Here is a 12,128-nt window from a genome sequence, read left to right on the forward strand (position 1 = left end):
CCGACACATGGTGCCACTGACTCCCACCCTGTGTGTTAATACGTATACTCAAGCCTGACATGACTACAGCACACACACACACACACACACACACACCTGCCTTTCACGCAGTCTCTATCCCTTATCAAAAATGTGGTATTTTGCACAATTCACATTTACAAAAGGGAGAACTGGGTTTTTTAAGGTCAGAGTGACATGGCAACTGAATGAATGACATTTAGAATACGTTTCCCCATTTTTCTCCATTTGCTTTGAAAAGACTTCTGCTGGCCTGCTCTCAGGCAAAACAAATCTGGGAGATGAATAGGAGCACCTGGCAGCCGGGTGGCTGTCCTATGATTACGCAGCAGCTGCCAGAGAAACACACACACTCACACTCACCTTGAGACACACACAAAACACACACACACACGCATACATACATGCACACATACAGACAGACAGACACAGACAGACACACACACATATGCATGACTTGTGCGTGGCACGCGTGGATACAGTATACTCTTTTATTTATTTACACACATAGAGAAACAATGGAGGCCATGCACACAAACCCCCCCCCACCACCACCACCACCACACACACCATTTTTTAGACCCCATTAATATTTATGTGATGAGGTTTATTTTGTATTAATTCCAGTCTTTCAATTCTGTATAACAATGAGTGTGATAGTTTCATACCAATAGTTAATGGTTTTTGCTGTTGCTTGACTGGGGTAGGATAAAGGACATCAACACATCCCTCATATACAAAACATAATTTTACAATGAGCTTCAGAAACAACTAGAATAAAAATTTTAAAAATAACATTTTCTATGAAAGCAAGATGCTCTGCTCGTTTTCAGAATATCCCCGACTCTTCCGACTGGCATAGCCTCTGTGAAGCACAAAAACCTTGATGGGTTTTCAGGAGGTACCATGGGGTTGATATGAACTCCACGTCAAGTCACAGCGAGAATGGTGTGATTCAGCCAAAGGCTGTTCCTCATTCAGTCAAAGGCTGTTCCTCAGATGGACAGTTAAAGGCGATGGCACCAGAGGAAGCCAACACACACACACCATCACTAGAGACCGTTAAAGGCGATGGCACCAGAGGAAGCCAGCACACACACACACACACCATCAACGCACCAGTGTCTCATTCTGGCAAACGGCGACCGCGGAGATAATTGGCGTTTTACGCTCACATGTTAATTAGCTGATAATGAGGTAATAAAGCAGGCGTGGCTATTCTAATCAATAGTCAGAGAAAACTCGGCAAATCTGCGCTTTCCTTCATCCTGCATGTGGAATTAAAAACCTGTTTACCGCTACATTTTTCCTCTCGACAACGTGCTTTTCATTCATCTTCTCAAGCACATTATTCAATCACAACTCCCATTTGTGTAATGGTAATGTTTTTCCTGCGGTCTGTGTGATGGGTATGTGCTGGAAGGCTGTATAGAACGTCCGTTCCCTTCAAGCTCACTTCAATCTGCGCTAATAAACCCGAAACATGAATTTCCATCAGATTTAATGTTCTCAGCAAATGGAGCGAGAAGCAGGGAACTGGCGACGTATTGGCAGTGCACTTCTGCCACCTAGTGGTGATAGCAACAAATTTGAACGTGAATGACACCTGTTGGACAGTAGCAGTACTGCACTTTTATACCCCATTAATACGAATACATATAATAAAAAGACCAATTTCTCCGAAACGCAAGATTTATTAGAGTTTACTGCAGACATATTGGTCCCTTGATAATAGTATTATAGAACTAACGACTCTTTTATATTTGGACAAATAAGTAGTATCTAAACATGTGATATATCTCATTATTAAATATATTTATTTTTGCCTGATTGTGACTACTAGCTTCAATATGCGATCTTTTGATAAACAGTATACAGAATTTGGTTTATTTCAGTTAGACAATGTACTCAACGCTTCTTAAAGTGAGGATCCAGGATCTTCTACAGGTGTAGAGCATGTGGTGTTTACTGCAACCAACAGACAACTTCTTTTAAAGCATTTAAAAAGTATTGTATCAGAAACAGCAGAGACGTGAACGTCTCCCTTCCTCTAATGTCACTATAAAAGAACTATGCTTTAAAATCAGATATTCCATTAACAGTGTACAAGTTACAGTGAGCTATCCAATATTACTATTACTACTACTACTACTCATAATAATAATCATAATAATAATCATAATAATAATAATAATCTGTATTAGAATCTATTACATAGACATACACATTTGAACTGAACATTTGGACTCTAACCTTGAAGTGAGAGCACCTCTTCTTTCACCTTCGTTCTATCTTTGTCCTTTTCCAGGGAAAGCGTGGCCCCTGAGTCCTCTGTGCTCCCTGAGGCGGCTGATTCAGGCCTGTCTTTAGGGTGCTTGGTAGCATCTACAACCTGAACCCCTCTGCTTGAGCTGCACCCCATGATATAGTCCCGAAGAGGCTCTCTGAGGCCCTCACAGCTCTGAGCAGCTGCTGGAAAATGTTTACACAATGTCTCAAAACAAAAGGGTTGTTATGTTTGTGTATGTGCATGTGTGTCTGCGTTCCAAACCTTTTAGCTCTTGGGTGTTTGTGCACCAAGAGAAATCTTTCTTCAGAACGTCTCTGCGAAGCCCAGCTGACAATGTACAAGGGTGTTTTTTTGTTTTTGTTTTTCTACAAAGGCCAGAGGTGTTTGGATCATAAATGCTTTAAGCTCTTTCTGTAGTGTTGCTCAAGCAGTGTTGTGGCAGCACAAACGTCGATTCCCATGACTACCCAGTTGACTTCCTGTTCACGCTGGCACAAATGCCATGGACATGGGCCTTCGGGGTCTCGGTTTACAGGCCTTTGTTGAGTGGGATTAATGTGAGTTTATTGTCATTTACCTGCCAGGCAACACAGGTAGAGATTTAACCGCGCCGTGTCACGACATAGTGACTGAGCAACAAGCGCGGGCTGTTTATTCACTCTGTAGCTGTGGCTACAAACGTGTGTGGAACTGTGACACTTTCGGAACTTTCGGAATCCAGCATTCCAAAAGGTTTCTGTCAGTATTTTTTGACACCTACGTAACATTCACATAACACATCGACAGCTGATTTTTCAAACAATGTCTGTCCTTTTTGAAACAGAACTCTGAAAACACCAATTTCACACAATGTTGATAACGGACATCACTTAAGCACAGATGTGACCACATTACATGAACATTAATCCACAGAGCCATGAAGCACAAAGCTACACAACCCTGCCAACGGCCAGCTGGGCTCTTTCTGATTTAGTGCAGCCCCCCTAAAAATGACCAAATAAAGCAGATTGCCTGTCACTGAGACGTCATTACATGCATACAGAGAAGACTTTCATTCTGTTTCTATTACTGGAAAGAGGCAGAACAAGGATACACAGGAGGAACTATTAGGCAGAATTAAGTGAATGTTTTATTAACTACATTAATCTTCCATTATTGATAAAACACTGAAAAGCACAAAAAAGCAGGACAAAGCAGAAGTAATGTTTTATAGAAGTCTCTTGGACAGAAAAAAACCCTCAGCACCAAAATGTACCATATTTTGTAGCATTTGTTTTTCTTTTCTTTTTTTTTTAAATGTAAGTTTTGTTTGGAGTAAAATTACATCCACATCTACATTTAGGAATCAGGAACACAATTTCTGAACATTTTTCTTTCTTCTGCAGTAATACATCTGAACTATTGATCAGCAGTACTGCAGGATTCTACGCAGAGACGGCGTTACCTGAGCTAGTGTCTCTCATATGCTACAAATATCCACGAACATACCAGGACAGCAGAACTCTGAACTTAAAATGAAATCACCCTGAACGTGCTCTTCATTTAACAAATTAGCAGATGCAATCAGCTGAGGTGAATAAGGACAGTGATAAAGATCAGCTCACCGCAGTACTAAATGGCTAAGTGCAGAGGTCCTGGCTGTATGTGGTTGGCTTTTATGTAACTTTTAAAAGTTTTTTTGGAAGGTGCCAAGTGTCAAATTCATTGCTGATAAAATTAGGGAAGCACGCACAGGCAAGCCTGAAAGGAGAGAGCATTTAACATAATTAAAAACTATATAATGTAGCTTGCACCAGTGAAATGCTACTGACCAGTTTACCATAAGACGGACTGCTTGTACTTGGAGCCGCATAATGCGCAATCCCGCCCCCGTGTGGTCATATTCAGATACTGCTCCCATAAGAAAACATTCATGTATTGCAGTACCAACCTGTTAAGAACGTGACCTGGAATCGACCCCTTTGGTTTTTGTCCACGTTAAATGTCAGTGGCACATTGCATGTTTAAAGTATCAATTATATTCTCTTATGTTTCTGTAATAATGGAAGTTAAACTTTTAAATTAAAGCTCATCTTTCATCTTGACAGAGGACAAGCGAGAGAATGCAACCATGATAAATATGCTTTACAAAGTAACTGACATAAGACGTCATGGATAGTCAGAATATGTTTAATAAAAATAATTAAACCTCAATTTCCTCTATATAATATAGAAAGTAATTCAATAAATTAGAAATGACTTCTTAAGACAGGTATTCTCCACTACATGACGTATTTTCGACTACACAGAACACAACTTGCAAATATTGCAACTGTCCAAAAGAAAAAATTCTGCCACACAAAGGACTCAAAGAATGACGTGTAGCATCATCTATCAAAAGCGTAACTAAAACCTACACAGAAAGAAAAGGGCCATATTTCTATTTGCATCAGTTCATCTACTTCACATAATTTTTTTGTTTTTGGTTTTTTTTTTAAAAAAAGCATCTTTACAGTAGTGTATACACTTTTTATTCTTTGCATGTTGGACATTGTGTTCCTGCGTCAGTGGGAGGAAATTACAGGGTTAGGGGTCAGCACCCCAGCTTCTGACACATAAATCAACATATTACACCTGAAATGGGATCCAAGTTACTGAACGAATTAACACCATTTTCAAGAAAGAAAAAAAAAAAGCCCCCCCCCCCAAAAAAAGATTTTAATGTTTAATGTAAATGTAAAATCTTTATTCACATACACAGCTGTTCCACAGTCATAATGACTCAGCAGGAAAACTCCTAGCTGCCCCGACGTTAACACAAGGCTGGATCAGTCTGAACTTCCTTGGTTTTATCCCAGGTGGACATTTTCTAGGTGTTTTAAGAACGACACGGTTGAGTGTGATGTAAGAGAAGTGTGATACAGGTCGGAATCAGAAACCCGTCTTCCAGTAAGACAAAAGATGAGGCGCGAGCCAAAGAGTAAGCATCGATGAGACGAGGCGACGGGATCCTCAAAACGGACATGAGGGTCAACCGGACGTGCTCAGGGTGACCCACTGAAGGAAACGTTTGTTAATGGCGTGAATGATCACGGTTACAAATACAAGTGCAGGAGTGGGTGACACGGCACTCATTCTATAATACACCTAAATGTTGATGTATGATGTGTGTGTAAAGAAAAGGGGAAAAAAAAGCATCAAGTCCAAACTGTTTCAGTAGGTGCACAACAGTCTAAGACGAATAGTCTACTGCCCTATATCACAGTAAAGAGAACGCTGTTTTATGTAGCAACATCATAACATACCAAATGTACAGAACAAGAAAAGGTGCTGAAATCCAGTGCCCCAATCACCCTTGCTTACGTAGAATGAATGAATGAGTCAACAAATATTCAGTGTTTTGTTGAAGTTTTAAACTGGAATTAAATGAACTGATTCAACGGAAAGTGTAAATGACTTGCTCCCCTCACGTCTGCGCGGATGGAGAGGTGTGGCATAAGAGCACTTCTAAAACAGCGTTAAAAAAACTCCTCCACCACGCGCACACACCAGAGAGACTCGATGGATGGTGACCTAGAACGGCTGCTCCTCAGAATGTTCACTGATCTTTGTGTTAAAAAAACAACCAACCAAACATGAACCAAAATCTGCACAAAAAGAAAGCCAATGTTCCCTCTGGATATTTCACAATTCTGGCACCCACCGATACTGCATCTGCAAAATTACCATAAATCAAATACTACTAATAAAGAATATTAGTATGCATAATGATGAGTAATACTACATTATACACAAGTTTTCTTGGCACTATTTGCAAAATTCTTAACAGTGTTTATGCTGCGATGCCAAATAAACATATTTATTCCCCCTAATGCAAAGATGTAATCTAATGTTTCCGCGCTTTCCCTAAAGTAAACCTGCACTGAACACAGTTCAGCCAGCAGACAGGAAGTGTATCAGGGGAGGAGGGAGCTCGAGCTGCTCCATCACGCAGACCAGGGATCAGCAGTCTAGGGGTTTCTTCTGATAGTAAAGACTCAACCAAAGGTGAGGATCGCCAAGCCGCACCCTCACCCTACCACCGCCATTCCTCCCCAAACAAGACGTCCCAAGTCTTCTGACAGCAGAGGTGAGGGATTACCTGGCTACTGCACTACTCAACTCTGCTTATGCAACTTCGTAAACGGTGTTCGTTGGAAACGCCACACTGCAACGCTTGTGGCCGCCTAGGAACAGAGTCTGAGAACCCAGAGACACGGACTACCGAGTTGTCAGCGCTTGCTAACACCATTATTAGCTCCTAAGACGCTTTTAAACACTTTTTTATTTATTACCCTTCCCCCCCACAACCAGCATTCCAATACTAGATTCAGCAGTTAGGCAAATACAGACATGAGATGATTTAAGAGAATCTTAAAATGAAGCAATATTCCAAGCAAGCGCAGGACAGCGCAGCGCCATATGTCCTAAGTGCATGGATACGACACTGGCCATACTGGTGAGGACTACCAGTACTCCATGGAGGCGGTCATGCACATGTGTACGCACTCTAAAGGAAGCGTTCTGGTTTTGAGTAGGACCAGAGGCCTCCATGTTGCTCCAAAACACAAAACATGCGCGCGCGCGCGCACACACACACACACACACACATATACACACACACACACACACACAAAGTCTAGGCATCGTTAGTGTCGTTATCTGCAGCCCTAATAGCAAAGCTAAAACATGAGGCAGCACTTGCTTGTGTTATTATGGTTAACTTTCCTCCTCCTCAGAAACACTCTCTCCCTGCTCTATTCTGGTGTGTAGTTAAACTACATCAGACACACACCCACCCACACACACACAGGCCTCTCCACCTCAGTAAGGGATACAACAGTAGGCACAGCCCATAGAGTTGCTTCATACTACCAATACACGTCCAACGTCTGCCGCATGTTAAGATTACATTGTACAATGACAGTCCCCCCCGTGTACACACGAACGTAAGCGACCCCACCACCACCGAGGTTTGGCAGCGTTTCACTGCAGCGGAAGAGTTATCTGAAGGCATTCCTAACTGGGCAACGAGTGTCTGGGTGGCCGAGATGGTCTGTAATGTGCGTGGGATGGAACGAAAACGTAAAAGCTTGGGAAGATGAACAGTGAAAAGGGAGATGGGATTGAGAGAAAGAAATACTGAGCGAAATTAATCCCAGCAAGAAGAGGGCAGAGTAACGACAGAGAAAAGTTTTAAATCGGAGGAGAAGAAAGTGAGCCGGGGGACAGCGTGAGCGAGACGGAGGCGCAGGGACAGCAGCATCAGCTCCAGGGACATTCGTTAGCTGCCTGCGTTATTGCTGAAGTACTCTGTGGTCTGTGGAGTCCAGATGGGTGCGATCCTGCAAGAGGATTTACAAAAGAAATCAAAACGGTTGTTTCTCCCACACAAAATATATTAATTATACAGCTCCGCGTGAGCAATAATGTATGAGCTCATTTTTAATAAAATTAAATCCCAACATAATTATTACAGTAATGCCAAATTTTTTTTCTTTTTCTGATTTCTCGTTGGTTGCAATTGTACATCATTGTGCAATACAAGTTCACAAAGTTCATAAATCTACTAAAGTTTTTTTGTTTTTTGTTTTTTTTTTGGACATGCAAAATGTCAAAACAACATTGTACCTAAACAAACACTGAAATCCTATTTCAGCATCTGTAGAATCACATAAGCCCCGCCCCCCGCCTGTCCTTATTACACAACACTTTAGTTCTTATATTTACATGAAAATCAAACTCATGATGTAAGTGCTCTTATATATGCATTTGAATACATTTCTAAGAGATGTGTATAAATATATAATATGTATTTATATATGTATAAAGGCTCAGTCTTCGTCACTGGAATCTGAATCCTCTGACGACGAGGAGGAGGAGCTTTCAGACTCGGAGGAAGATGACTCCGCCTTCCCCGAGCCCTCTGGACCACTGTTCTCCTTCTGTTCCTCAGGCTCCCCTTCGTCCTCATCCTTCTCTTTCGATTGGCCAGGACGCTGTCGCATGGCCTCAGAGGGGGCGGGCTGAGCTGGAGGGGCGGACTGAGTGTTAGTAGCTTGTGGCTGATTGGCCACAGGCAAATTAAGGCCTGGGTTAAGAAGCATCCCTGGGTAAAGCATGCCGGAGAGGAGGAGGGGGTTGAGGGCCATGGGGTGGCCCGAAGACGAAGCACTTAGCTGGGCTGAGCCGGGAGCCGTGGAGCTGCTAGCAGCCGAGCTCTGGCCCTCTGTCCTCTCTGCTTCGCTGTCCACGCTCGAGGCCCGAGCCGTCGGGTCCCTGCTCCTTTTCTTCCCGGCGTCTTCTCCCTCTGTTGCCGCGGTTCCCGCCGATGCCTCCTGCTTCCCTAGCAGGCCGCTCATCCCGAGCAGGTTCGGCAGCCCGGCCATGCCGGAAAGCATCATGGGCAGCATGGCGGCCACGTTGGCCGGGTCGGCGGGCAGGCCCATGAGTCCGGCCGTGAGCTGGAGTGACTGCAGGCTCTGCAGGGCCTGCAGGCTGCCCAGGTCGAGTCCGCCGAGGAGGCCGTTGGCTAGGAGGGGGTTGAGCCCCGGGGCGGCGTTGCCTCCGGCCACGGCCGCCGCCGCCTTGGCCAAGGCATTCTTCGGCCGACGGCCTCGTCGGCTGACCTCCTCGGGGACGATGGGGCCCGTGAGGATGCGATCGAACATGTTCTCTGGGAGGTAGCCCTGGACACACGACCCAAAGGACTGTTAGACGCTGGAAAATGAAGTCAGCTGAGACAGGGCTGAGCGAAAAGAGCCTCAGAGGGAAGCGCTCTCCATCCTAGTACCGCTAACAAGGAAAAGCTCTAGATTTCTCACCGACTGTTTAACGACGTCAGCCCACTCCGGAGGAACGCCGTACTCCGGGTTCTCCTGGAGGAATCGGCACAGGTCCTTCAAGGGCGGAGCGAAAGCACCACCAATCTGAGGAAGAGGACAGCCAAAATCAGACCGCTGAATCAGACAGGGCGGGGCAACGCACGCACGCACACACAACGTACATTTCCTGAGACGATGGAAGCACCCAATGATCAGCTGAAAAGTGCAGCCCACAGACACCCTTGGCCTCTCACCTTCCTAGCATTTCTCCGGTTGATGATCTGGACGCGTTCCTCCCCGGTGAGGCTGTTCACGTCGATCTTGTTGGGGTTTCTGCAGCGATGCCTTTTCTGCTTGGGACGCCCGTCCTGAAACTGCATCTTATTAACCCCCTGAACACACACACACACACACAAACTTGCTTTTAATATGGCCACTTAAAGCTTGGTGACTACTGTAAGCAGAAAGCAAGCAAAGAAATGTATATGAACTGTGTTTCCAAACATAGATCAGTTCAGCGAGCTCACAGGAATGAAAGCTCCAACGTCTGCCACGAAGCCCGGGTGCTCTTTCAACCACTGTTCCAGGTCCTTCCGTCTTGGGGCGTCGTCCCCAGCCAGTCGCGTTCCGTCGTTGAGGTTGATAACTGGGACCCTGCTCTCGGTGTCCAGTGGCCCCCCAATGCCCTGACTGATGCCTGCACCGGTGGCCACGCCCCCACCCCACGTGGGCGGAGTCTACAGACAGAGGAGCAGAGAGGAATAAGAGGGCACATGCGGTAGTGAAACACGCGTCCAGAAATCAACAGGTTTGGGCTCACCGACACCTGCACGCAACTGTAGGTGTAGTGCGCACACAGGCTTGAGTACTGATGCACAAGCGAACGCGTGTTAGCTATGAGCGTCGTACCCGCTCAGACGGGGCAGCAGGTCGGTTCTTGTTCATGAAGAGAAGGTCCATCCCTTCCACGTTCTTCCGTCTGCCTCTCCTCTTCTTCACCACCAGCTGATCGCCAACCACTCCGTTCAGATGCATCTGGCCCGCAAGACCTGCAGAGAGAGAGAGAGAGAGAGAGAGAGAGAGAAAATGTAATGAATACTGGAATTATGTGTGGGCATGTATTTTAGTTCTTTATGGGAACCAAATGTCCAGATGACAGAAAAAAATTGGACGTGCGTGCACACACACACACGCGCACGCGCACACACGCGCACGCACCTTATACTTCTTTTTAATTTGTTACCAAGTTTAGATTTAGGTGTAAGCACTGCACTATTTATCTCCAGTGTCATACCAGCTGATGAAAATACTCCAGAAGGACTTTGCATGTGTATGATGTGATCCGTGGCTGGCATTACCGTGTGGGTCACTGTTCTGGGGGGTTGTGTGTGTGGGCTGGCATTACCGTGTGGGTCGCTGTTCTGGGTGTGTGTGTGGGCTTGCATTACCGTGTGGATCACTGTTCTGGGTGTGTGTGTTTCTGTGGGCTGGCATTACCGTGTGGGTCGCTGTTCTGGGGGTGTGTGTGTGTTTCTGAGGCCTGGCATTACCGTGTGGGTCACTGTTCTGGGTGTGTGTGTGTGTGGGCTGGCAGTACCATGTGGATCACTGTTCTGGGTGTGTGTGTTTCTGTGGGCTGGCATTACTGTGTGGGTCGCTGTTCTGGGGGTGTGTGTGTTTCTGAGGCCTGGCATTACCGTGTGGGTCACTGTTCTGGGGGGTTGTGTGTGTGGGCTGGCATTACTGTGTGGGTCGCTGTTCTGGGTGTGTGTGTGGGCTGGCATTACCATGTGGATCACTGTTCTGGGTGTGTGTGTTTCTGTGGGCTGGCATTACTGTGTGGGTCGCTGTTCTGGGAGTGTGTGTGTGTTTCTGAGGGCTGGCATTACCGTGTGGGTCACTGTTCTGTGTGTGTGTTGCAGTGGGCTGTCATTACCTTGTGGGTAGCTGTTCTGGGGGGGGGGGGGGGGTGTGAGTGTGTGTGTGTGTGAGAGAGAGAGAGAGTGAGTGTGTTGCTGTGGGCAGGCGTTACTGTGTGGAGCGCTGTTTTGCGTGTGTGGGTGTGATGTGGTGGGCTGTCATTACCTTGTGGGTAGCTGTTCTGGGTGTGTGTGCGCGCTGACGTTACCTTGCGGGTAGCTGTTCTGGGATTTAGTGTAGTCGGTCAGGCTGCTGTCGGAGGCGCTCTGGAGCTCCTGTAGCCGGGCCAGGTACTGCTGCTGGGACAGCACGCTCTCCTCCCCTGGCCGCTTCACGGGAGGGCCTTGCTTCTGGAAGGTCAGCTTCAGACTGCCTTCCTGCTAAAGGGGTCAGAGGTCAAAGCCAGGGGCTTCAGTTCAGACAGACGTACATTATCTTCTCTGACAGCAGGCAAAGCCAAAAGCTGTAATTCTAAAAAGGAAACGATGGATTACATGTCCACAAGGTGAAACTGAAACAACTGAATAAAACAAACCAATAGAAATGAAATAAAGTCAATTAGTTGAAAAGCAGCTGAGAGGGCCAGAGTAAAAACCGCAAGCCGTAAGCTGTTTTGGTTTCTGCACACAAAACCAAAAGGCAAAGAACAGCAAAACAGATCATGCGTAGCGCCGCCAGTCGGCGTTTGGGGGGGGGTGGGGAGGGGGAGAACTTAAAATAACATACGTCATTGATTTTGACTGAGAACTCCTTTTCTCTTTCTGCATCATGCTTCTTCACCTTTGACCCCTGAGGGGAGGCCGCGGGGTCGTCTGCCAGGCAGGCCGCGTTGTCCAAGAGTTTGGTTGTGTAAAAGGAGGCCACGGCGTTCCCTTCGTACACACGGCGAGAGCCAGGCCACTTACCCTTCAGCACAGCCTGGCAAATACTGTCCAACCGATTTATCATGACACGGTCCTGCAACGTGAAATTAGCAGAGTGAGAACTGACCAGTCAGTGAGGACATTAGGAGAGTCAGAACCGACCAGTGAGTGTGGACAAAGCTAATTAGCGAGGGC

At 46.1% G+C, this 12,128-nt stretch overlaps 1 protein-coding gene across 10 annotated transcripts in view; it reads right to left on the minus strand.

The window, feature by feature from the left end:
- Positions 1-4,461: 4,461 nt before the first annotated feature.
- The window catches only part of chd9 (chromodomain helicase DNA binding protein 9), a 59,424-nt gene continuing 51,757 nt past the window's right edge, over positions 4,462-12,128 (minus strand). For 7 of the 10 annotated variants that reach the window (XM_035520903.1, XM_035520906.1, XM_035520905.1 and 4 more), the window contains 7 exons: positions 11,797-12,027; positions 11,279-11,450; positions 10,060-10,199; positions 9,678-9,887; positions 9,405-9,542; positions 9,151-9,255; positions 4,462-9,015 (listed from right to left, as the gene is read on the minus strand). In XM_035520903.1, coding sequence (XP_035376796.1) covers positions 8,161-9,015; positions 9,151-9,255; positions 9,405-9,542; positions 9,678-9,887; positions 10,060-10,199; positions 11,279-11,450; positions 11,797-12,027 — 1,851 coding nt within the window. In that variant the 3' untranslated portion in view covers positions 4,462-8,160. The remainder of the gene's footprint in view (positions 9,016-9,150; positions 9,256-9,404; positions 9,543-9,677; positions 9,888-10,059; positions 10,200-11,278; positions 11,451-11,796; positions 12,028-12,128) is intronic. The other 3 variants (XM_035520909.1, XM_035520908.1, XM_035520907.1) reach the window with 3 other exon arrangements.

The sequence above is a fragment of the Electrophorus electricus genome, chromosome 21, assembly GCF_013358815.1.
Source record: "Electrophorus electricus isolate fEleEle1 chromosome 21, fEleEle1.pri, whole genome shotgun sequence".
Classification (NCBI taxonomy): domain Eukaryota; kingdom Metazoa; phylum Chordata; class Actinopteri; order Gymnotiformes; family Gymnotidae; genus Electrophorus; species Electrophorus electricus.